This window comes from Cephus cinctus, unplaced genomic scaffold (assembly GCF_000341935.2).
Source record: "Cephus cinctus unplaced genomic scaffold, Ccin1 Ccin1_scaffold0401, whole genome shotgun sequence".
Classification (NCBI taxonomy): domain Eukaryota; kingdom Metazoa; phylum Arthropoda; class Insecta; order Hymenoptera; family Cephidae; genus Cephus; species Cephus cinctus.
In genome coordinates this window covers 676,887-703,692 of record NW_014333085.1, presented here as the reverse complement: position 1 = coordinate 703,692, position 26,806 = coordinate 676,887, and the positions used below count along the sequence as shown (strand labels likewise).

Genomic DNA, 26,806 nt, shown 5'->3' with positions numbered 1-26,806 from the left:
TTTTTAAAAAAGTGCGGTGCCAACTTGACACCCGTGTAGCGCCTCAATTTTTACTAAATATTATTGGATCTTGATTTACATTTAAAGTTTACTCAAAATATAAATTTGAGGCTAAATAAAAATCTCGCAAAATATACAGAGTAGATGAAAGGTGAATTGAAATTGTATAATATCGAAAATAAATTACGTTCAAATTGAAATATTAATAAATGACGTGTTTGGAACATTAAAACAATTCATTAAATCAATAAAGTAAAATATTAACACTTAGAAATAGGAAATTCTGGCCAAGCATATTTAGAAATTACTGGAAGATGCCTAAAATTGTGTGCGCGCAAATTCGTCGAGCAGGATTCGGCGGATGTGAGCAGGCGGAGAGTGGGGGGAGCGCTCGAAGCAGTGTCCGGACTCGGAGAGCTCATTCTTCCTCGAGCCGGTCTCCTATACTGGTCTTTCGGAAATACCTCTCTTATCCATTGTCAACCTTCTTCTTTTTCTATATTTATTTCTTTATCCTTCATTCTTTACTTTCTCACTTATCTCTTTCCTCATTTCTTCTCTACTTTTATAACTCTATTCCTTACTTTTCTACTTTTTGACTTCTTTATTTCTACCTTCATTTCTGATTTCTCGTTTCACTCTGTTCCCTCTCACTTTCCATTGTGCTTGTCTTGCCTGTTCTATTCCTTTGGTCGGGTCGAGCATATTAATTCAAGTAGTCATATAAGAGTAGTCATCCGGTTAGTGCAGCTAGACTTAAGACCATGGTGTCGGGGGTTGCCCTTCCGCCTCATCCGCTGAGCTTGCTCAGTGGTTGGTGGCCCAAGTTGTGGCCGCAACAGGACCTTATGGGTCTCCATTTATTAATATTTCAATTTGAACGTAATTTATTTTCGATATTATACAATTTCAATTCACCTTTCATCTACTCTGTATATTTTGCGAGATTTTTATTTAGCCTCAAATTTATATTTTGAGTAAACTTTAAATGTAAATCAAGATCCAATAATATTTAGTAAAAATTGAGGCGCTACACGGGTGTCAAGTTGGCACCGCACTTTCTTAAAAATGTCTTTAAAATGTTTCAAGAATAATAGGCTTTTTCAATAGTTCTTGAGATGTTCTATAGTTCCTGGTCTCGTTCTAAGTGTTGCTTTGGGAACCAGCGGCGAGTAGCGGAGAACCTCTGCCCACCAAGCTATACTTTCGTGTTCACGTTTAGCTCGGCTACGACGGGATATGCTTTGTCGACGGAGGCGATGATCACAAGATCCTACTTCCAGACTCGCCGTTACGATTCAGCGCCGTGCTTTTGGTATCGCTTATAACCGTAGCGTTGTGCATGTCCCTGTTCATCTCTGCAGATATTTCCACTACACAACATTCATTTATCATTTCATTTATAATCATATTGGATATAAATCGTGTTAACTCAATAGAACGTAACTAATACGCGTAATGTGCATTTTGCTCTTCTTTACCATCAGAGCATCTTTTAACCCGATTTTTGAAACTATATCTGTGTGCGAACATAAATAATAAAATAAGTATATAATTAATAACCAGAGTTGTTGTTTCTTACTTGATATAAAGAAGTATTGCTTTCTGAAGTAGTCATTGGTATATTATAATAAAGATTTAATCTGCTGTAGTTAATATGACTATAGTTCTTCAAGTTACTTTAAAAAATGCCACTTTTTTTTTCACTTTCTCCCTCAAATGCTTTCTGCATCTTGAATGGAGTAGTTGCCGCGGCTATTTTGCTTCTGAAGTACTTGAAATTTGTTTCTTAGGTTAAAACTAAAACCAAGGGATGTGATTCCAGAAATAGGTATTGTTGAAGGAATGAACTATTTTCAAAACAATGGAGAGTCATGAAACAGGTGTTGAATTTATATTGGAGAGAGTTAATGGGTCGGATACAATTGTTCTTGATGAACACGTGCAAACTGTAAGTTTATTGTTTATAGTATAAGATAATATATTTGTTGTATATGGAAAAAAAAGTAATTCATCAAGCTATTACTTTATTTGATAAAGGAATGTTTCCAAAAGAAAAGCAACTGTTTCAACAATGATTAACAATGAGTTAATTATTGGAACTGTAATTGTATTATTTCCTTTTTTTTTAGTACACGTGTGGCAGAGGCAAGCGAAATCAAATTGTTTGCCTCAGCCTTTGGGTATCCCGTGAACATTGTCTGTTTATTCGAAATCAAAATACATTGAATGTAGTTGATTTATCAGTGAGTAAAAACATTAAAAAATTTATTTAAAAAACTCTTTGTGAACATTCTTTAAAAGATTTGTATATATGTTTAGAGCTCTAATGGTGTCTTTGTCAATGGGGAGAGAATACCTGCAAAGCAGATGATGACGTTAAAGGAAGATGATATTATTGGTATTGGTTCTCCAACTATTGATCCGACAGATATAACGATGTTTGTCTATGTACTCCGTGTATCAAGAGTAAGGAATTGTTATAGATCTAAAAATATCTGCAGTTCAAAAATATTTTTCAATGATTTTCTATTACAGCCCAAACTCTCATCCATGGAGAACAGTTCAGATACTCTAACAAGAACTGTCTTGAACACCAATAATAGTAGCGTACTAAATTCAGATGATGTAGCTTCTGAAAAGAAACAAAGACGAAGATCCTTCCTGGAAAACAGCAGTTTATATTTACCACGTAAAATAGCAAAAATGAACTCTTCGGAATTATGTGGTGACGCTATTCAACGTGTATTGGATGAATCAGAAATTGATGTAAAAATTGAAATACGACCAATCACTCCAGTATTGCTGTCAAGTACTAAAGAAGAGAACAATATTGATGTCCATCTATCAATTCATTCTCTTACGAACAGTATTCATGAACCGAACAATGATAATCAAAAAGAAAACCTGCCAACTCCTATATTAATGGAGTGTGAGGAGAAGAATATTTCAATGACTACTGAACTATCAAATGGTATGAAGGATTGTATAGATGTAAATACATCGTTGGAAAATCTATCTAATTTTTCAGCACCAGAAATCAAGGAAATACCTCAAACAATCCATAGTCCATTGACTAAAAATAACTATCCAACAAAATATTGCTTTAATATTGATAAAAAAAAATTAATAAGTAATAAAACATTATGCAAAAATGAGACAGAACCAACCAAGGTAAAAGATATCACTAATTCAAATCTCATAAATATACAAAAGAATTCCTCTACGATTAATAAACGTTCATCCAATGGTGGTTGTATATCAATGCAAAAATCGACAACTGCATCAGAACACAATGACAGTTTTGAAAATGATATAATTGTGTTGGACGACACTGAAGATGAAGAATTGCATACAAACAAAAGTTCTCATAATGTTACAACTACGACAAACGTACAAGCCATATACAACAATGGTCCATGTTCTTCTAAAAATTCTTCATCAACACTAGGAAAATCTATAAAAGCCAGCAATATTCATTCATCTACCATTGCATCAAATAATTTATTACGCGATAATCAAATGGAAATATTGCCCAACGAAAAATCAACAATTGCTGAACCATCAGCTTCCTCTAATGGTATCACGAATATAGAGGTCACGCCTATTAAAATGGAAATAGAATTTCAACGATTAAATAATGACTATCACACGCCAGTCACATCCCCTTCAAAAAATAGTCCAGAGATTTTCGTCACATCACCTATTAAAGTCCGACAACTAAAGCATGAACAAACTACAACATTCTCAATGTCTGACGTCGTGAACCTGACCGACGACGAAGAGGACATATTTCCATCTTCTCAATTGTTTGATACAACTACTGATGTGCAGTTACCAATTAAAGAAGAGGTCAAAGGGGAAGTTGACGAATTATTCCAGACACCTTACGATACTGATTCTATAATCTTATTATCAGACAGCGAAGATGAGGATAATCCTTGGCTCCAGAGACTCTCAAGAAGTCAAGTACTTCTCGAAGTAGATGAACCAGCCCTTAAACCTGCTGAAACCAAGAAAAGACTTAGTGATCTCCAAATCACTGAGATATTGGACAGCAAAGATCAAGAAGGACAACCAAAGAAGAAAACTCATAATGATGAGAATAAGAAAAATAAAATCAATAAAGCTAAGCATAAATCGCATTCAAAGAAACACCGAAAGAAAGACGCTATGGAAGTGGATGCTGCTGTACCTGATGATATAGTTCCACCGGAAACATCCGAGAATAAAAATCTTGATCATAAGAAGCACAGGACACATGAAAAGAGATTATCAGATAAATTGATTAGAAAGGAAGTAAGGGCAGGTGAATCTCCGCAGTCTTCCAACAAGGACAAAAGTTCAGGATGTAAAGATACTCATCCTCAGGATGACCTTTGTTATGATAATATCCTAACAATTGGAACCAAAACGAACTTAAGTACCACGGAGAAATTGAAATCAACTCCATTAAAATTAAGTTCACTTGACAAGAAGCCACCCGAAATCATTGCACCACCTAATTTACCTAAAGGCGAAGGAAAAGGTTTTAGTTGCAATGTACAGAGAAGTACAACTTCATCAAGTGTAACAGTTGCAGCGACAACATCAACAGTTGCTGAAAATACTTTGAATACAACAGAAATTAATACTGTCGCTAAGACAACATCACAAGTTAAACTGTCGACCAAGGAAAAGAAGGAATTATTGATTCAGAAGAAACTTGAAAAGGCAAATTATATGAAGGAACAGAAACATCGTAGAGATAAATACAAATGGGCTGATTGTCTTCCAGTGAGCAATAACAAAAAATCGCTGTCACTTTCAAAGGCTGAAAAATTAGAAATTATTAATGATAGAAAGGCAAAGCTAAAGAAATTAGCGGACGAGAAGAAAGCTGACGCGAAGGACTCTAAGCCTAAGCGACATATTATTAACAAACCAAAAGCAAAGATATCGCAAAAAACCCGTGGCGACTTTCTGATACAACCACAAGATGCTGATAGGGAATCCAGGGGTACTGATATAACGAGTTCTTGTCCTACAAATATTGCTAGTGAATCATCTACGAGCACTGATAAGCGCACGAGTAGTACAGTAGAAGAAACACATGTTGAAAAAAATTTACCAGCTAAATTAGCCTCTGAAAAATCACTACGAAAAGATTCAGATAATCCATCAAGATCATCTGTTCCTGGTGACATAGCCAATGTAGCATTAAATCTTCGTGACTCACTGACTCTTTCCAAGTGTCCAACTACAGATATTAAAAAAGCTCATAAACAAAAAGTCTCTCATGAATCATCTCCAAGTGCAACTACCTCAACAAAGTCTATATCTATAACAGATAGAACGAAAAATCTAGCAGATACTAGAAATAGAAAAACTAAAGACTGTTCGGAAACCATACAGAAGGAAAATTGTTCACCAAATGCAAAAAGTTCAACTGTAAAGAATAAGAATAAGAAGAGCGTCCATTTTAGTACAGAACTAGTGCAAGTAAAGTATTATGAAATTGAGTCATTTAATACTTTGAATAAGGTGGTAGGAAAAGATGCTCCGATACCTCAAAAAAAATTAGCCGTTAAAACGAACAACAATGCCACTCAACCCTGTCCAAAACTGGAGGAATTTTTACTACAGATTTTCATGTGGAATCCAGTGTGGCTTGAGGTACCATTTTTTTTACAATAACTTAAATGTAATTAATTAATCAATCAATTTATATTTTCTACAGGAACAAAAGCGTTTCAAGATTGATCCACCAGTAACGGGCACCAAAGAATTAATTCCTTTATTAACGTCATACAAATCGTTTGATGAATATTACCGAATCATTATGCCTCTCTTATTACTAGAAATATGGCATGGTATCACAAAGGAATTTGAAGTTATCGATAAAAATCCAAAGTATGTCCAAATGTTAAAGAACTCTTCTATAAAAATCTTTGTAACGTAAAATTAAAATTATTATCTAATCATTTCAGACGTCCAACAGTGATATGTTCTATAGTAAGCAATTCAGCATCGAGTTACCAAATTCCATCATCAAAATTATCCTTAACAAATATGATGCTTGAAGTACTTGCTACGAAAGAGGATATACATAAACAAGCGCACCCTATTTATGGGGATTTAGTATTCTTTGAATTAGGTTATACAGATAAGGGAAAGCATAGATTTCATAAAGTTTTTGCATACGTAACAAATGTTTATCAAACTGTTTTGACACCACAGACGTATTACAATCGAGATCTGGGTAAAGAACAAATTACATATGAAACTCATCTCCAAGGAATAATACTGTAGTTTGTGTAATGATAGATTTTTTTTTAATTCAGTCAACTACGTGAAGAATCCATATGCTCTTCTCACTTATACAGTAATGACAAAACCACTGGAAGTGAATGTTCATGCAAATCGTGCTCAAAGGTTACGTAGCATCACTTATTTAAGATCTGACATAAGAATGATACAGGCATTACAGTATCTTCCTTCTTCGCCATTACTCAGTGCAATATTAAAGCCAAAGGCAAATGACATGAGCCATTCAACAGTTCTATCAAAATTGAAGAACTATCCGTTGGTTACTAAAGTGAGTTTGAAGTATTTTATTTAATTGTAACACTCAAAAAGAATTACATCAATACTGCGTTGTGTTTTTATGTTTAGGAAAAACTCAATCACAAGCAACTAGAAGCTGTGATTAAAGTAACAGATGCAATAGTGCAAAAGGAAGCAAAAATATGTCTGATCCAAGGACCCCCAGGTACCATTGCTAAATTATCAATGACTATTGTTAACTCTACTGCTTATTTATTACTACGTCTATTAATCTAGGTACGGGGAAGTCAAAGGTCATTGTAAATATTATAACCCAAGTGCTGTATGGTGATAATAGATACAAGAACAACAGAGCTCCTCTCAGGATTTTAGTCTGTGCTCCATCCAATGCCGCCATTGATGAAATTGTTCTGCGTCTCTTGACTGTTCGAGCTAAATTTAAACGTGAGTAAATATTTAACTAAATTCTTTATTTTGCGCACGATATTTATCAAATGTCAACAAGTAATCTGGTCTTTCATTGAATAGAAGATCGTTTTAAAATGGTGAGAGTTGGTCGTATAGAAACTATGCATCCAACTGTTAAAGAAATTTCTGTACCGGAACTTGCTAGGCGAGACATAAAGAAAATAGCTTCTACTTACTCATCAAGCGCATATTCAATGGATAGCGTAGAGGAAGAGGTAATTTAATTTGCACTATATATTTTAATCACTGGCATGTCAACGTGTATAGTTGCATTTTTTTAAAATAATACTTTTTTTTACCGCAGTCTAGTACTTGCAAAGGTTCTAGAATTCATAAAGGACATTTATGTAATACAATTTCATAATTTGTTGTATTTGCATTCCTATTATTAAACATAGCTGAGTATTGCAGAAACGAAGTCTGGAAGCAAAGGCAAATGCATTGCGCAGCAAGTTGACGAGTTCTCAGAATCAGGATGAGAATCACCTAAAATACCTAAAAATGAAGCTTAATGGTATTACAACAAAATTAGACATGCTCAAGTGCCGAAAGCCTGTAAGTAGATAGTTATAAGCTGATGGAAAGTTCTTGTGCTGTAATAATTACCCACTTTTTATTGACTTAATCAGGTGAATGAAATGGACCGTACAACTTTAGCAAAGCTACAACGGGATGCTGAGACAACGATCTTGTCTGGAGCCGACATAATAACGTGTACCTTGTCCTCTTGTTACACAAATCAAATGGAATCGATATTTGGGTAAGCTCTCAGATAATAGGAGTATCATATTGTTATGTCATATCATTAATCTCTCATTTTTCACAGTGGTAACAAAGAAAGAATATCTGTATGTATTGTGGATGAAGCTACCCAATCTAATGAACCACAAACGCTTATACCATTGATGTTAGGAGTGAACACGCTAGTCCTCGTGGGTGATCCAAATCAATTACCAGCAACGGTATTATCTCAGGTAAATTATTTTTAAAAAAACTATTTAAGAAATTGTACCGATCTACAAACTGATAATTTGAATGAGTTTCTGTTTGTAGCAAGCAAAAAAGTTTGGCTTGGACCAATCTCTCTTCTCGCGAATACAAAATGCTCTGGAGGATACAGCTAACAATCCCGTAATTATGCTCGATACACAGTACAGAATGGCCTACCCTATTGCGTATTGGCCAAACAAATTCTTTTATGGAGGAAATTTGAAAAATGCTATTGACAGACCAATAGCCTTTCCTTTCCAATCGTACAGAGTATTAAACCTTGATTCTAATCAAAATAATGATAAATTCTCGAATACAAGAGAAGCTGACTTTGTTTCAAACATGATTTTTGTTATGCTCACGAATTCAAAGTTAATTAAATGGGAGTCGCCTATATCGATAGGCATTATCACACCTTACAACAGCCAGAAGTTTCTGATTCAAACAAAAGTAAATGAGAGGTACCGTATCGCACTGTTTCGTCAATTAATATTTTAATAATATTAATTATGTACCATAACCAGAATTGATTTATATTTACAGGATATCTGAGATACCAGAGAGCACGAAGAAGAAGGTTAATATCGAAATAAATACTGTTGACAGTTTTCAAGGCCAAGAACGTGACGTGATAATTATGTCTTGCGTAAGAAGCAATGGTATTGGATTTATGTCAGATGCTCAAAGATTGTGCGTTGCCATGACCAGAGCCAAGCACAGCCTTATACTATGTGGTAACTTTGCCACGTTTCAGGTAAAACGTCAAAGTACATAAATACAATATGAATCTGAATTTGTACTAATAAAAATTAAACATTCTTCATAACAGAGGGATCAAATGTGGTGTGCTCTGCTGTCAGATGCCAGATCACGTGGTGTTTTCATACACATACGTGCCAATGCGTCTTTCGATGAAATTATGACGCACGTTGTAGCGTAACTGAAGTTTCAAAAAGTCTTTTGAGAATCCAAAGCGTCATGTGGAATGTTTTATACACAATGTCAGCCCTTGATATTCTAGATATTAATGAAAAATCCATTTTTTTTTTTTTTTTTATAAAATACTGTATAAAAATTATTATTTACACTCGTTATGGCAGTGATTGTAAAATAGAGATTAAAGCTTTTTTAATGCTGTATTCACCTTATAATCGGATTCACGGCAGGCTTATAGGAAAATCCATTTTTTTTTTTTTTTTTTTATAAAATACTGTATAAAAATTATTATTTACACTCGTTATGGCAGTGATTGTAAAATAGAGATTAAAGCTTTTTTAATGCTGTATTCACCTTATAATCGGATTCACGGCAGGCTTATAGGTGCCTTCCCACGTTGAACGGACTAGTCACACGAACTGAACGCAACTAAACCCATGATTTACGAAAGTCGTTTATATATGAAAAATTCAGCCAATCAGAAGTCTCACAGATAAGACCTAAATGTTGTACGACAGACCTGTAGACCTATTCTCTAACTTGTAACGGCAGTTATCGATGTCGTTAGAATAAATAACTAAATTTGACCCAATCGCCAGTTGAACCTTATACAGGGAAAATGTTGGTTTTGGATAAAATAGTTATTCGTTATCTCATGATACCAATAACTATAGCCACGAGTTAGAGAATAGGGCTGCAGTGAAGGATCACTGTATCTTCGTGTTCAGCTTCATGATGCTGGAGAGGAAGATGTTATTTTATTGTATAGGTTTGAGCGATGCTGAAATTATTTTTATGACTGTACATACATTATAGATACTAAGAAGTTCTTTTCCTTTCGACTTTATTCTAATATAAAGACATGTGTCAGTAACCAAGTCTATTAGATCAGATAGAAAAATTTACAATACAGCTAGACAGATCACAAGATCATATAGGCATGAGTGTGTAGAGACCTACAAACATTAGAACAATTTGGAAAAAGATCATATTGATATACAATTCACATAGAACTTATGAAAACTCATTGACAAATGTCACCAAAAGAACTGTATGCAACCCCTGATTTTGCTGTTGAACTCAATGACTTAAATGAGTGGGCTACGGTTGCGCCCTTAGATACTAAGTATTCCTGTTAAATTTAAGCCCATGGAACATGTAACGGTATATCTGAGTCGCAGGATCATTATTTATAGGTTTAAACAAAATGTTGTCATAAATAATAATAAGTATTCGAGCAATGTGATTAAAATAGAAAATTTTTTTTATAAATACCTATTGGACTATTTAGATTTTTGTTGATTTAATGAATCCAAAATTTTCCTCGATTTTTTAAGAAATAAATATTCCTGTAATTTAAATAATGGAGTTCAAATGGATTTTAGGGTTTTTTGTATTGAGGGAACAAGAGAAGCGATTTACACGTGTTTAAGTCATTATTATTTGGCAATACAGTCAATAGTATAAAATTCCATATTAGTAATAAGATACAAATAAATTGCTGTATTAAAAAGAGGATACTTCTAAATTAAGTACGTTGTAAATCGATGTCTCAAAGTACTTTGTTCTTTACAAAAATATGTCCGACTGTAATTATTTTAAATAACCACTGTACGGACGTATGTTATGTACACATCTGATAAAGACGATATCGCATACTTCCAAAGAGAAAACAAAAAAAACCATGAAAATTCATTCATCGCGTGACACTCCAAATTCTCAAATGACAATTGGACAATTTTCAAAATCGTTCTAAATCCCAAATTCTATCCTGATCCAACAAAGAGCAACGTTAAACCAGTCGCTCAGTAGAAACAGAACGATTGAAAGTGTATCATTAAACAGTAGGAGTGACATTTTTATTTTTATCTCTTTCTTAACTCTAATGAAAAATTTAATAAAATTCGTCAAAGCCTTGACCTGTCAAGTGGCGCGGTTTTGATAAAAAACAATGATATGACACATTGACATCTCTAATTATATATTAACAAGACTGTTTAAACACTCTGCTATCAAATATAACGCGACTCTCTTAAATACATTATCTCCATTGTAATCGGTATCCATGATGACAAAGAAAAAAAGAAAAATTATGAATGCACCTTGACAAGCCTCCCTAAGTTTCAAAAAGGCTCTCTTACTAAGACTACTCGTTTCTATACACTAATAAATAGAATAACAAATTCTTTTTTTCTTTTCTCTAATATATTTACAGTTGACTCTGAGAACGCAGTAGCAAGTTGAGTCCTCGCGTTGTTATCGAAGCTAAGGCAATTTATTATTAATTATCGGATTAGTATGATGTGTGTGCGCCCGCGCGCGTGTACGTTATATCTGAAGAAAAGAAAAAGTTTCTCTTATAACTCATGACCTTTCTTATTCTTCGTTTCTTTCGTATCTCACCGGCTACCGCAATATATACTTTTCTCCTAAGATCTGTACATCCATTTCATCAATATCGTTATTAGCGATAACGATGGTATCGGCATTTGACCGTAAAAAAAAAAAGAAAGATTCTTGGGAAAGATCTTCAGCGCAACGTTAATTGCCAAGACTGGTGCCTGGTGGCATAAACATTTGTATTCTCTAAATAAATAAATATTCATGCATTTCGTTGAGCATCGTTAAGGAGTAGAGGGCGCCGTTACGGCGTCGGATAATAATTACAATTAATATTCAAATACACACAGTGTATCCAAATTATCAATCCGATTCGGGATACTCCGACTTTCCGTTTTGATAAGAATTGACTTGTTTATCAAGGGGATGAAAGGGATGCATGACGATAAAAAATTCGAATGCCTTATCGTAATATGTCGCAGTATAAAACATGATATAACGTTTCTATAATCTTTTTCTACAATGCTTTCTAACCTACTGATTAGTCATTTAAATACTCTGTGTCTATCTAAGATTCGACCAGAACGCCGACGATGAGGCGCCTTTGCCCGTCGTTAATACGAAAATAGGAATATCAATTGTCTAACCTAAAATCGATTGACTCCCTGGGAGCCATGTCGTTACTCAAACTCGTATGAAGTATTTTTGGCAAGAACGAAGAGCATCGTCAGGCACAAGGACCATATCGTGATCCCGGAGATAGTTGATGTCGCCGACGAAGGAACTGAACTTGGTGGTGCTTTTGTGGTACCTGCTAGTTAACATAAACATATTATTGATTGAAGATATGCATAATCTTGCACCAGGAAGTAGAAGAATGGGATTACTCGTATTACATTACACAATATAATCTTACCTGGCACTCTGGATTGATGAGTCGTGGTGATCCGCATTATCGGATCGTGAGCGATCGGCTTCATCGGCGTAGGAGCTGGACTAGGTGAATTTCCATAACACTGTCCTGCAATCATGTTCCTGATCAGGTATGGAATGGTCGTAGGAATTTTATAAAAAGGAAAGCCAAGATAAATGATCATTCCGATGCAAAAGAAAGAAGCCAGGAGTGGCTCTTTTCACAACATAGAAGATCCGTGCAACGATTTCTGATTTTATGGGGACGAAAGTCAGATTAGAAAATTACCCTTCTTATAAAGACGCATTCCCTGCTGTTTTGGATCTATATTCCTGATACAATGATCTCCAGCTTCCTTTATGTAGATCTCTTCGTCGTTCACGATCAATCCAACGAAACACTCATTGGTGCTGGTATCGTTCCTCATGGTATACGTATACATAACACCCTTCTCTTCCCATTGTCCTAGGCAGAGATACGTACGTTCTGAAATAAATAATAATTAATAAAATGACAAAGCGCAAGGAATCGTAATAAATTCGTTACTTCGCTTGGATCATCATTTAATAATACCTTCGAATAATTCACCGGATTCGCAATCGCTGACCTTGTAGTACATGATCTCACGTGTGTTGCAATTGCTACTTAACTCAGCACACATTCCAGAAAGATCTGTTATCATTCCCGTATATTCCCCAGTGATTGGACATGGAGATTCTACGACTCGTTCAATTCCTGTTTGGTAGGATTAAATGACATGTTAATATAAAACTAACTGCATTGCAATGCCCGTACTTGAGAGTGTCAAGTATTTCTCAACTATCTTGTACAAAATGAAAAAAAGTGATTCTGTCCATGGACACTGACTTGCTTGGGTCATCCATGCTGACTTGTCCAGATTAGGATCATCGCACAGGTAACTTTGATAAATTGGACTGGATACACCTCCTGTAGTAAATTCCAATACGTTTTCGCTTCTTTGTCGCATTATCAGACAGACGTACGCTTCCTCTTCGCTGAAAATTTATTACAAGATTATAAATCAGCAACCATATAATTTCAAGATCTAATCGAACTGGCTGGATCGTTATACACTTATTGGAAACTACATAAAAAGGTTTACCATTGATCTTTCGAATATACGACGTAATGTCCGGTTTCATCGTTGGAGTCCACAGTGACAAAAGTGTAGCTCTTGTAACCATTGAGATCGGTAAACGTCATTGTACCGTTAACGATCAATGATTCCTCCCATTCGCCTTGTGCCCATTTTGGAAATCTGACAAAAAAAATTCGTACAGTGTCTTTCATAATTTCTTAAGGACCAATCAAATCCCTTGATTATATACTTACGTCGCCAGATGACTTTTCACATACTCTGGCACCTTTTTCTGATTGGTTGCTTTACTCAGTACCAAAGTTTCATAGCCACTGGTAGAATTTTCCAAGTTCTGAGTACAACTGGAATCGCTGCTAAAGGCCAAGTATGTTTTTCCTCTTTTGCTATCCACGTGGTACAGCTAAATGAATTAAAGTCAAGTTAGAATATCGTAGAGCAAAGAGAAAGAAAATATTTTCATGTTATTACTTATGTATTAAAAATAACACTTACTCCGCAACGATACTGTGGTCTACGTTCGGCACCCTCTCTTGTATCCAGAAGAGCAATATATCTCGAGCCATCTGGACCGCCATCCCAGCTTCCCAAACAATTAAATGTGATGTCTATAAAAATAAAAATATACTCGCAATTGTTTATTGAATTAATGAAAAGGAGGATAAATAAATCTAAGCGAGCATTCGTGTTAGAGCTAAGTAATCGTTATATACAAGTCATCCCAAATGCAATTCTTTAAATAAGACAAAAATTAATGACGCAGTTATTTCTTTCAGATGTTGAACCGTGCATAGAGCATAAAAATAACAAAGATGAGTCACACTGTCAGTCCAGGCAAGCAAATAAGTTCTGATTAAATGGCGATTCAGCAAAAAAAAATATTCAAGACTAAAAAAACGACCACTTCCGCTCACTCTTTAACGAAGATTTCTCGCCTCGATTCGCCGAATGTGTCCTACCGTGATCCTCGAAAGAGCATCTTTTAAATTTCAAATGGAAGACAGAACCGTCTGGACAATTTCCAAGATCCGAGGAAAATGTATTGCACTCAATATTCGTTTCGGATCCGTCATTAATGTTATAGGTGAAGTGATAATGTCCAGCTATTGGACAATATTCATTCCTGATGTCAATTCCGCCAATCTCCCTGGTACCTGGAATGACGAAAAATATAAAAAAAAATTAGAAATATTATAATAAATAACAAAAGTCTAAATACAACAAATACAAAAGTCCATATATCTCTAAACTATACTAAATTTTCCTGCGCAGAAACCCGTTTGCCAATGAATAACCGACGGAGATCAGCCCAATAAAATAAAATCGCGAAGAGATCGTAACTCGTAAAGTTACCGCAATGCGAACGTGTCTGGAAAATCTGGCTGTTCGCCAGAAGAAGACTAATTTCCGTTGTCGAGTTAGAGATACAGAATGGTCGCTACGCATGAGCGCACCTTTAGACGCGCCTTTATAGTCATAACTAGATTATATTTGTAGTTTGATTGTGACATAAGAAGAGTAACAAGAAGTAACACATATGAATTTGTCCATAATGCCAACATTGGCACAATAGATATACAGGGTTACTCAGTACAAACGTATCAGCTGGTTCTACGATATGAATAAAACAAACAGGCAACTTCAGGTAGTACGTTTTGTCTAAACAACCTCATATAACAGTAAAAACAGTAGATTCGATGGATGGTCAAAAGTGGAACTAGAATTAATATAGATATAAAAAAATGTAAAAATTGAGGCAAGAACTAAGCGTGAAACGATATGAAAAAAAAGAAACATGACGCGCGTATTACTACGTGTATAACATGGCGTGTATGGGGTGCGAGTGTGATGAGTCTCCGGGGAGACTAGGGTCGTGAAGAATAGACACCATAATAAATCATAGAGCTTCCCATAGAAAGGAGCGCGCTCGACCGCAGTCACAAATATGCCATATCCCGTGGCCAACGACGCCATCGACAATGGGACGTGCACCCCAAACAGGAAGTAGCTGAAACTCCATACCACTTTCCCGTAAAGGGTCTACTTTTTACTTCTTCTTCTTTTTTTTTTTTCTTGCGTCTTTCTCTATTCTTACTTTTCTTCCGCCTTTATCTTTCTCTCGAGTATAGCCTCGTGCATCAGTGTAGATATGCAAGACCAAACATTTTCGTGGGGTTCCTCAGGGTCTGGGTCAGGCTTCTTCTTGAGACACCGGAGACAGTTCCTTATGGTCTGACCACAAGTGAAATTGATATTCTTATGGCGGATTGTGCGTCTTATGGTTGGCGCCTACGAGTATCCCCACGTTCTTCCGATACATTGGTTGTAAAATAAAAATGCCTTGTTATTACAGGGTTATGTGATTTTCTTCTGGAGACTCGTGGAAAATTGTCCACCTTAGGAATGCTGACTAGAGACTTTTGTCCTCTGCGCCATGACTGATTTCCTTTAGTCACGGGGAAGGTCGTGGTGCGACAGGTACCTTCCAAGATATCAGCTCGATGTTACTTCTTCTTTAACTTCTTGTTCTTGTAACGCTTCATCATCTTCAGGAAGAAAAAAGCACGACGTAAGATACCGAGTACAGTGTGATTCATAGGACTTTAACGTTGACAGTCAAATAAATAAAAATCATTATAAAATGTAATCTGTCAAACAGCTGTCACTGGTGACAATTACAGTATTGTTCGTTAAGTAATTTACTTTTCTTCCAAAAGTCTACCTGGCTTCTGTCTCTCAATCAACACAAAACCGAAGATCTTCAAGACGAAGACATTCAGAGATAAAAACAGGTCGAAGAGAAACATTTAAATACCAGTACCAAGTCTTTTGATATATAAAAATAATTTCTTTATCGATCCTTCGCCAATCACAAAATAATCGGTTCTACCGTTATCATCAAATTCCTCTGATAATAGATCTTCAAAGCTGTTAGTATTCTCCTATCGATCTTCACTGAACTCCAAACAATCTCGTACACACGTTGTATACATCAGGCATACCAATCCAGCACGCTTGATTGGTCCCCGTCAGTCCTCGTAATGCTCTGCTGCTTCCTCGGATCTCAGAATTATTACAGGAGGATCGATCGGCATCAAAGACTCCCACGCCTTGCGTAGATAAATTGAGCTCCCAATAATAGGCTCGATAACGAAAAATTTTAACGTCCTCGAGTCGAAAGGCCTGTAAACCGAATTCGGATGAGTTCTTGTCGCGTGGCCAATCGTTCATCAAGATGATCCCAAGTAATTTTGATGTCCCATCGAGCGACGAAATTCATCGGCGTCTACACCTCAATCCTGAGAGCATCCTGACTGGCTGTCACGCTTCCCTGGAGACGACGAATGCTAGTGCCGACCACGGACTTACTTTTTCGTGACCCACGCTCATTATCGGGTCTTAACTCATTTTTCCACTTTTTCATCCAAACAAGAAACCTCTCCCCGGCGAGTCCGTCTGGCATTTTTCTGCTCTGATTTTCCATGACGCTTCTATATCGTGACTGAACTGCCGATTTCAAATGTCCAGATACTCAGTGTATCGTGATACCTTCCATTGGTAATGGCGGCCGTTGAAAGGAGTTGAAGAATCAGGTCGCAATTTACATCCTAAGAATGACTTCCATTGTGAGTCCGTGTCCTCTTGATCCTTCGCCGTAACGGGAGTCCTTTGCGGGTTAAACGCCGAGACGCCAGTTGCAGGTGGACGTAAAACGTGAACCCAGCATTACGGTGACACAGGGTGAATTCGGTATTCTGCTCTTCTATTAGATACGATCCAGTAACCATGACTTGGCAAACCATGGAATATGGTTATGATACCCGTTCCAAGCGAGTGAACCGTATCGGTTGCGAGACGCAGCAAGCATTGTGAATTCCGTCTAATAAAATATAAATGTCCGTGATTCTTGCTCAAGTGTAATAACGAGGAGAGTGATGAATAAAAATTATTAGAAAATATATTTTTTTTTTTCAATACCTTCCACAACCTCACGACCATATCCTGTTCCAAATATCCATCAAAGTAATTCAAAGAATATTTCTACCGTAATCGGAAGTCAATAACCCTCGTCCTGATACCGGATAGATGGCCGATTATGTAAATACGCAATCGTACACAAAGCATTCTAATTGAACCGCGCGTGAGAAACGCAACGACTCGCGCATATTTTCCGTATGCCTAGCATTAACAGCCAACAGCCTGGATACCGAGAGTCGGTATGGTAGCGTCATCTTGAAGCCTCGAGAAAAGAGCGGCATCCGCCATTGTATTGTTCCTGAGCTGTTACGCAAGCTTCATTACTTCCTTCGTAGGCTGAGCAATTAACGTTAATTAAAAGTCCCTGGTAATTTAACGACTACCATAGGACAGCGAGTTTGCATAGAGATCCTATTTATAACCTATTGCGAAACTCGAAATTTCCTAACCTCGTGACCTTTATCGATTCCATTTTCTTTTTTATTTTCAAAATTCATCCTGACCTGTAACATTTTTATATACTTTTAACACTCTACTGTTATGTCTACGTATGCATAGATATAGATATATGCATGTAATATACTCACGGTACAAAATAGCTGTGGAGTTGAGAGTTTCGCAGGAGGCAAGAGCTCCGGATTCCGATGTGTAACACCTGTTCAGATTCTCGGAGAAGACCTCGATCACGTTACGGGATCTTCTCAGGAGTCGGAAACACCTTATACAGTCTCCGTCTCCGTACCTGAAAGTGAATTCAATGATAATGCATCGGGCTGCAACCAGACTTGGACATACAGATATACAAAGTTGTCTAAGTGGGTAGCTGTATTTTCGAAATACAGGAAGTATGACGAGACGTGCGTCGAGAATTTATTCCCTACTGTTGTGTCACGGATGTTGCCAAGTGGCAACGACTTCTCCTGGTGCAGATGTTATCGAAACAAAAATGAGCTAAGCCATTAAGAAAATTAGATAACTTGAGTCAGTCAGTCGCTGGTCACAAATTCGATACAAAAGAGTTACAGAGTTTCGTCGATGAACTTAAGGTAAGTTTCTGGTATAAATTTTGTATATAAAAAAAAAAATATAAGTCGCACCTAAGTTATACACTATAATGCTAATGACTGTAATTGATAATAAAACTATAAAGGACGAGGTACGCAGTAAAGGAGCTACCGTATGTATGCGAACTAACGTAATGTATATTGGCGCTGGTGCATCTGCCACGTGTGTGGTCCACTTAGACCGCAGTTAACCATCGTTACAGGTTATTTTAAAAGTGTAGGTCGACAAACCGCAATCAAGGATTTTCGATGGGGGAAAAGAAACGAAGGGAGTGATGATTGAACAATCATGATAGCTTATACCATTTTTGTAAATAAACCGCAAGAAGAGGAAATCGAAGAGCAGATATACACGTGTGTATATATATAATAGAAGATGAAAAAATGTATAAAGCAGGATGTCGAAATGTGAATTCGATAAGTATAAATGTTAAGAGGGTTCGGGTCCTTTCTTCTGGGACTCACAGTCCTCGACCCCATGGAGATTAATGGAAGGTGGTATGCAATGCAAAAGGAACACAAGCTGTCCTATCCGATAGAAAGGTGGGGCCCTTACTCTACACGTACAAGTATCCCCCATGATTCCCAACATTTTTCAAAGGAAGTCGAATGTGTGCTGGTACCCATAACCATCGGTACATGTTAGGTACAGGTCCTTCCAGCAAGACTCATGGTAGCAAGTTATAAAATTAAACAGACCACCTAGTGTACCAATGTTACATAAAACCAACAGGAGGTCCATTAGCCGTGCAAATGTTATCGGCCGAGGAAGTTGAATTTCTCATGGTTTAGCTAACCTGCTGGAATTGCTCCATTAAGGTTAGAGCCTGTACACATAGATATACCCTAGGCATTATATACCTATGCCGGTAGTATTACGTACAGAGAGTCTTTTCACATAAATCATAAAAAAATATTGAGATAACCATCAATCTCTAGGAATAATTTTCAGTATACAGTCTCCTGTGGTAACCATGGGATACTGTGAGTAATCGTATGGCACAGCCAAGCGGACACGTGTACCAGATAAGTGAAAATGTTCGCAACTAGAGGATCTATTTTAATTTTAACATTTTGTCTTTCTCTTTCTGTCTCTTTCTCTTTGAAACCGGGAAGTGAATACCGATACGGAGACACTCCTGACCGGTAGCTCGTTAACGATTCAACGTGAATCGCGAAGTATAAGCAGGCAGGGGCGTGCGTGGACGGCAATTTATGCATTCTTGCTCGGCCAACACCCACACTGGTGTAAAAGCCGCGACTCAGTTCCATGGAGAAGCAACGTATGACGTGGATGGTAAAGGGTCCTAAGTCCCAAGCCTAGTAACAAACGACAGGTATTAAAAGGTGGGTACGAACAGTTAGAAAAGTATAAGCGATCAAGATACGATCGGTAAGTCATACGAACGTTCTTGAAGTACCTAGTCCTGGTGGAAGAGGATGCTATCCAGGATACAAGATCGATTCGAATGCAGGAGTGAACCTGGCCCTGTGCCATTTCTCATTTTTCAGGTAGCCTCAAATTAGTGTTAGTAGCATCCAGACTAGGTCTCCTCGTGCGTCTGCCACTGTCTGGACCGACTTCTATTTCCATCGTAGACACGTCTCAGACAACCAGACCCCTGGCATCCCCGACGAGTGTCTAATAAGAGAGCCAGACCTTTTCGTCCAGGTTCGATAGAAGCAAAGTAACCAATTTGGAGAACTCATGGAACACTCGACAAAGACTTTTGAAGATCCTTCGTGTCCCAAGGGTGACCCGGGACTGACTGACTTTAGTAACCATCCGACTCACGTAATTCCTCAGGGTGTATAATTGTGTCGACAAGGAACACGTACTCCGGGGATAGGAACAGCAAGGGCATCCCTAATGCTAATTCATCTCCACACGTAAATAGATACGTGAGCCACTTTAACTTCCATTAAGTCTCGCTAGTCGCTCGCTCCATTTTTACAGCCGACTTTGTACTTCGCAGAATCCCCGCTAGAGGGTGCCAAAAGCACTTTCGTTGCGTACAGTGTGAACCAAGAGTATATGACTGTATTGAAAATATGTATAGTAATATATACTGTGTCGCACCTGTCAATGAGCAGTACTCTATCACCGACTCTTTGATGACAGTAACCCCAGACAGGTATCGAATCGAATGTGATGTTGACAGTAGAATACTGAATGGGTCCGCCCCTGCTCATGGAACCCCTGGGACTCTTGCCGCTGACCTGCATCACGAATTCACCCTGGAATTCGGCCGAGAAGTAACAGCCGACTTTGAGCTGCGGTTCGTAATCCTGAAAGACGTCGGTCGTCACGACGGAGGCTTCTGAAATCAGACGATAAAATATTGTAGGTTTATGATTTTAATACTTTATATTATTAATATACGTAGACTATACGAATAACATAATATATAATACTGCCCATGAACTGGTACGTGGTACCAATATGTGGTTTACCGGTATAATGAACCTTCACACGGATAATTACACTAATTAATTCGTAAGTCGTGAATGAATTTAAAACGGTAGAGAAAACCGTCAGGAGTCAGTGAATCAGTAACGAGTTCCGTTGAGGGTGGCATTTGCTATTAATAAACTGTTATAGTTAGGGATATTTTAATGCAATGGTCTTTGAATCCATATTATACCCACATGCTGTTCAGTCAACGATCCGTGAAAGGTCATTATCGTTGCAATTAAATGTTCCGAGGGACAGGTGTATCTATGCTATAGTTTGTTTAACGAGAGATAATAGGTATTACATATACATATACTATATCCCATATGTGAGATAGGAAAAACTTTGGTCAGTCTGATCTATACATATATGTAATACCAATAGAAAGGTAATACGAGTATAAAGGGTGGGAAATTATTTTATTTTGCACGGTGGTACCAACGTGGATAGAAAATGAAGAAGAAAAAAAAGTTACTAGATTAATATACAAGGCTAAGCGATTGGCGGTCTCCGCTTTAAATCGACCCACCATTTTTTGTCAGGCAGGCATGTTGCTACGGAAATGGGACACTTAAAAATATTAAAAAGAATATTTCCGAGAGCTTTTTGGTGGAAATGGAATAGTAATGTAGGACTGTATTGTTATTATGGTAATAGGGCAACGGCGGTTGGTCGTACCTCGGAAATGGTCATCGCTACAAGAAAAATCATTGCATCCGGTTAATTCGCGTAAAGCTGCTCACTGCTCGAGGTACTTTGTTTTATTGACATTTCCGCCGTTTTAAATCTACCGCAAACACGTTACGGTTCTATTGACGTTTAATATCAATTAAGAGCAACAATAATTAGCCTCGTCAGTCATTTACGTATTTTTCGTTCAAGCGATTCTCTTGCGGTCGCAAAACTGCTCCCGCTTGCAAAAACCGTGCGGCGCGTCCGCTTCCCTCTGGAATTTTTACGAAATTCTTCGTGACCGCGAAGATTCATGCACCGGAAGTCCTGGCCAGTTTTTATTATGAATTCATTCATCCCCTGCGTCAGTCAGGATGTATTATGCTTCGTGTTCCAGCATCCCGGCTCCAGTACTCTCAAGATTCGTCAGGATAATGAAAAAAGACAGATGGAAAAAAAACTTATACCGAAAAGATAGCCTGGACGTAATATTTTGAAAATTGATTTTTTAAAATATATAGATAATCTGAACTCGTCTATGGTACCCTCAGTGAAATTGCATTGTAGCGAGAATTCGAAAATTGTCGAATTTTAAAAACGTATCAGGATACGGATATATTTTCTTTAGCAATTCAAACACGTAAAAAATATATCAAAATAAAATATAATTTAAAAAAACATGTATCGTTCCCTTAATAACTAAAGAAAATCTAGTCGTGAATTTATGGAATTACAAGTTTTTCTGTACACGCAATAACCTTTGGCTGTCGGCATGCAATTACTAATAAAACGGTTTTATGGTTCTGCCAAGAGGCGTGCACCAGTATATCTTTCTCGCTTTTATATACTCAAAACAATTCTCTCTTCCCTCTCTCTCTCTCTCTCTCTCTCTCTCTCTCTCACACACTTCACTTTCATATCCACCAGCTCCGCACTTATTTCCATATATGCCAAGTTCTTCTTTCGTGCCCTTTACTCGCTCTCGTTCTTCGCGTTATTATCTGGCGCAGCACCACAGTAAGATCTCAGGCTCATTTGATTTCTTGCTACCCAACGTCGTACCAGGTGCACCAAGTCTTTTCATCCTGAGGTGATTTAATGCGGATGACCTTGGTAAAACCTTAATGAACGCACAAGAGAGTTCGATTCCACGTACGAGTAATCATTTTGAAAATTAGAGCTATCCCCGATTGGCTCAGAAAAAAGAGAAGCCTTGAACGCGCAGGAAATAACAAGGTAAAATGAAAAAAAAAAAAGTTAAAGGAAGTATAAAATAGAAGAAATAAATCTTCGACTTACGTAGATGCCTGCTTACGCGTGTATAACCTCCAATCGTTCACCCATCGTATCCATATAAACAGACGCACTGTAGTCCTTCAGACGATTCCTAACACTAAGCATCACTCCACCAGTTGCAATTAACGTTTAATTATAGCAATGCATAAATAGCATTGCTCAGATTTTATGTATACAAGAGAACTACCGTCGAGCAGCCAACTGTCAAGAGCAACGGCTGCCGCGAGACGCCTATTCGAATTGAAGAAGGTAGCCAGTCGCAGCTGACAAGCATAAAGGCTACTCTGCACCGGACTCAAAGTGCTCGAAATATCATTGATGCGTAAATATTGTATGTCTGATTAACAAATCAGCAACCGTTTGAAATTGTCAAAACTTTTGGTAATAAGGATCGAGAGTGTAATCGCACCTAACCTAATTGTCTTTCTAACCTCAACAAGAACTCTCACAGACCCAATCTCGTGCACATAACCAATAAGAGAGATAAGGGCAAACTTTCTACAGAGAATTTGAAAAAAAAAAAAAAAGAATAACCGTGCGAAAGGTGTGGCATGCCCGTAGGTAACATAGGTTCTCGTTCCCGAGGCATGGGACTCGGGTGGGTTCGGTTCTCAGGAACCTGAGACCCCTGAGTTCAGCTTCGTACATAATGTGCGGAGTGCGACACAGACCGCGAGCAAGAGAATGCCAGGATCAGGCCGCTTTGCTCGGACATTACTCTCTTATATGCGCAGGCTGATCAAGCGTCGTTGATTTCTAAGGAAGATTTCGCATGGCAACTGCACGAGCCGAACAAGGGACCGCGAGGTATGTAAGTAGGAAAGATAAAAAGAAATGAAAAAAAAAAGAAAAAAAAACGTTAATCCTGCTTCCCCATAACCTCCAAAGTAGCGAGTATCGATTTAAACGACAGAATAAGAATTTATTATATATTTCATTTCCAGACAATCCCCATCCCTATCTAAATATTACCAACTGTTACCCGTCTCCATGTAACTTGTCCTTAGTAACTCATGGAATTTCGCCTTGCGGTTATCTTGAGTACGGAATGCTAAAGAGATCTACCAGCATTTAACTACGTGTTCGTTAGTCACCGGAGACTCTGACGAGTCTATCCTTAGTCTGTCATGAGGCAGAAGTTAATACACAGTATAGATATACGTACACTACAGTCAAACGAAGTACCGAGTAATTCGATACGTGAATAACACAAAGAAAGAGCATATAGACTGTATCGAGTGGCAAAAGGAAGATAAAGATAACCCGTTAAAGGACTATGGGAGTGTGATAAATAAAATATTAATAATTTTTAAAAAAATTTTCTTTTGTTACATTCTCTCATAATTCGATTGGTAGTACCCTTACCTCTTGCTGGACACGCAACACGCCATTTGCTGCTTGAGTATTAACGAAGCATTGCGAGCGCTAATGAGCCACTGGCTTCACCCGTTCGCCTTCCACCATCCTCTATGTCGACCACGTGTATATCATTTATAATTTACAAGGCGGTCGACGTGCGAGACTCGATAGAGTGGACGCAGGTTGGCATCATATAAAATAAATAGAAGGTTGCGCCACGGGAAGCTGAGATGCTGGTAACTAGACTCCGAATACGTGGATACTGCGCAGGAGGAAAGGAAACAAGGATCTCACAAGATAGCACAGTACGAAGGTACCAAGTACCAGTGACGTATCCCAAACTTCCTATGTACAATGTACATAAGGTGCGTGGGTCCTGTTTTCATGGCGCATTCCCATGCGCTCGAATAGTCCAGTCAGATAAACGTAAAAAGAGAAGGCAGGTAGAGCACAGAACGGAAACGTTTGTTTTAACACGAAGATAGCAAATATCAACAGCCGGTACCAGCTCGCTGCACGCCTTCAGTTAACCCGAAAGGCTCAACGGCCCTTGGAGATAACAAATTTCTTTTTTTTCTTTTAATTCTTGAATCTCCACCCGAGCGTCGCGACTTTACGCCGGAAGTGGTACGTCGAAGGTGCTTTCCGAGAGCTTCGTTCGCCTAATTTTCATATTAAGCTGCAGTGATTGGGTTTTTTTTTTTTTTTTTTTTTTAAGAAAATCAACACTCAACCATTCAGCTGTTTAACTAGGCAGCTTCTGTAACTGCTTAAGGGTCGAGTGAACTTGGCTGCGAATGGAAGAGTATCGTTTTACGTTTGGTTGGCTGCTGGAAGAGACACAAAGAAGTAACTAGATGGCTCTGACGCTGTTAAGTCTGTCTGTAATACAGAAATGGATGGTTTACCTTACGAAACATGGAGAAAGAGCTCAGCCTGATGATCGTAACAATTACAGCATATCGAGACGTTGCCGTTAGGGCGAACCGACTGCCCCGTCACGCTTTCTAGCGATGCCGACAGGAGAAAATAAGTAAAGTTGTTATGCCAGAAGAATAATAGCATAATGCACTAATGAAATGAGGTTATGTGCCATCATGCTTCCTCGTACAATCCCAATGAATTTTGTTCTCTCTATCAATAAAAGGAGTATTCAGCACGTATACTAGGTAACGAATGATACATATAAATCGAATTGAATTTAAAGAATTCTTTGATCTACCTTGTATCCGGAGGATCAAGACGATCTTGAAAAAATCCTCAGAGCTATTTGTCTCGGTAGATCACGCAAAAGATCTGGAAGACCGATGGGACGCGTGCCGAGTCCTGAATGGGAATGAATGACTGGAATGGCCGGGTACAGTAAATCCCAGGGACCGGAAACGGGCCTAGGTATAATAAAGGAAAGCCGATGATCCAGTAACGAAGATTTAAGAGGATAGAAAAAATAAGTAAAACAACCATTAAGTTTTTCTTGAACAAACCTCTGCTCGATGGACCAAGAGACAAGTGACACTTTGCCGGATCATTATCAATGACTTTGGTCAATATAGAATCTAGATGTCATCGTCACGGTTAGACCGACAAAGATTAATTTTAAGGAACAAATCTGACTTCTTGTTTTATCATTGACCAGGTTTCTATATCTGGCGTCCCCACTGGTCACTGCGCATGCGCAGAGTATATTTGGTGAACACCCTGGCGTCCTGTAGGATGCTTCTTACGTCCTCCACGACGAGTATTCCCATTGAGACGACGTCTTGCTCGCTTTATTCTTGAGGATGCCATCGAGAAGGAGTTTGCAAAAAAGTGACCTTGCCAGAATCCCCAGAGAATCCCCTTCTTCTTCGTCTTCGTCGTCTTCGTGGGGGCTTCGTACCAGCCCGGGTTTGGCCAGAAGTCCAGAAACGCCATATGGTTAGGATAACCGGCTTGTTGACGATACAAAACAACTGTTACCAGATGCCGAATTCTTCGAGGTTGCGAAATTTTTCATTTCTTTTTGCAAATACCATTTTTTTTTTTTCTATCTCTACCACCGACAGCATTACCATGGGACTACGACGGTACGCGCGCTATTTCCGGCGCGAGCAGTAGGTTCGACGTGAATCGGTTAAAAAGAGAAAAAAAACACACAAAAAAAAAAGATAAAAAATATATCTACTTCCAAGCACAAGACACTCTTTAAGATTATTTGAACGGAAAACTGATACCTTCTGGATTGTATTCTCGTGCGCAAGGGGGGATATAGAATTAGACACGATTATCTGTGAGAATATAATGGCGTGGTATCGTAAACGTGTAAATAAAGATGAAGGAAGTCGGCAAGTGGCCAAAGAGCACCGAGGAAGAATCGAATAGGGTGGAAGTTGTAAACGAAAGTTTATCGGCCCCCAATTGCAGGGTAGCCACCCGAGTGGTAGTACTTAGGACCGACAACTCGGCGGACCACTTAAAGCAGAATAATAATAAAGGGAGATGCAATAGAAGATAAAAGAAGAGATTACACAAAAGGAGCCGGATGATGCTGCGGTTCATTGTCGAAGAAGCCCCGTCCGACGTTCAGCAGACGAAATTACCGATCTAATCGTGAAAACGGGAAGGTCGGCTTATAACTTCCTGTGTGTAACACGCTTGCGATTATAACAGATAACCCCCCCCCCCCCCCCCCC

General features: G+C 38.1%; 2 protein-coding genes across 14 annotated transcripts in view; one reads left to right on the top strand and one right to left on the bottom strand.

Moving 5' to 3' along the window:
* Positions 1-1,504: 1,504 nt before the first annotated feature.
* Positions 1,505-9,168, top strand: LOC107267399 (probable helicase senataxin). 4 transcript variants are annotated; one of them, XM_025084749.1, is made up of 17 exons: positions 1,505-1,521; positions 1,826-1,951; positions 2,133-2,246; positions 2,323-2,469; positions 2,539-5,655; positions 5,720-5,892; positions 5,970-6,241; positions 6,324-6,577; positions 6,655-6,751; positions 6,823-6,990; positions 7,075-7,229; positions 7,426-7,569; positions 7,644-7,774; positions 7,841-7,988; positions 8,068-8,465; positions 8,548-8,758; positions 8,834-9,168. In XM_025084749.1, exons 2-17 carry the CDS (start codon positions 1,865-1,867, stop codon positions 8,942-8,944), a joined length of 5,727 nt encoding a protein of 1,908 aa, XP_024940517.1. In that variant the 5' UTR covers positions 1,505-1,521; positions 1,826-1,864; the 3' UTR covers positions 8,945-9,168. The 4 variants fall into 4 exon arrangements, 3 of the variants coding, with proteins under 3 accessions (XP_024940517.1, XP_024940516.1, XP_024940518.1); XM_025084748.1 differs by having other exon boundaries at positions 1,518-1,547; XR_003059591.1 differs by lacking the exons at positions 1,505-1,521; positions 8,068-8,465; positions 8,548-8,758; positions 8,834-9,168 and having other exon boundaries at positions 1,569-1,951; positions 7,413-7,569; positions 7,841-7,910.
* Positions 9,169-10,363: 1,195 nt separating this feature from the next.
* LOC107267400 overlaps positions 10,364-26,806 on the bottom strand; it is a 31,677-nt gene continuing 15,234 nt past the window's right edge. For 3 of the 10 annotated variants that reach the window (XM_015739063.2, XM_015739071.2, XM_025084753.1), the window contains exons 2-12: positions 20,433-20,673; positions 17,876-18,030; positions 14,225-14,464; positions 13,806-13,918; positions 13,547-13,713; positions 13,317-13,472; positions 13,061-13,209; positions 12,767-12,928; positions 12,482-12,679; positions 12,197-12,301; positions 10,364-12,094 (exon numbers count right to left, since the gene is read on the bottom strand). In XM_015739063.2, coding sequence (XP_015594549.1) covers positions 11,961-12,094; positions 12,197-12,301; positions 12,482-12,679; positions 12,767-12,928; positions 13,061-13,209; positions 13,317-13,472; positions 13,547-13,713; positions 13,806-13,918; positions 14,225-14,464; positions 17,876-18,030; positions 20,433-20,673 — 1,820 coding nt within the window. In that variant the 3' untranslated portion in view covers positions 10,364-11,960. Of the gene's footprint in view, positions 12,095-12,196; positions 12,302-12,481; positions 12,680-12,766; positions 12,929-13,060; positions 13,210-13,316; positions 13,473-13,546; positions 13,714-13,805; positions 13,919-14,224; positions 14,465-17,875; positions 18,031-19,496; positions 19,673-19,760; positions 19,995-20,147; positions 20,337-20,432; positions 20,674-22,778; positions 22,968-26,806 lie in introns of those variants that run through there. The other 7 variants (XM_015739065.2, XM_015739072.2, XM_025084752.1 and 4 more) reach the window with 7 other exon arrangements.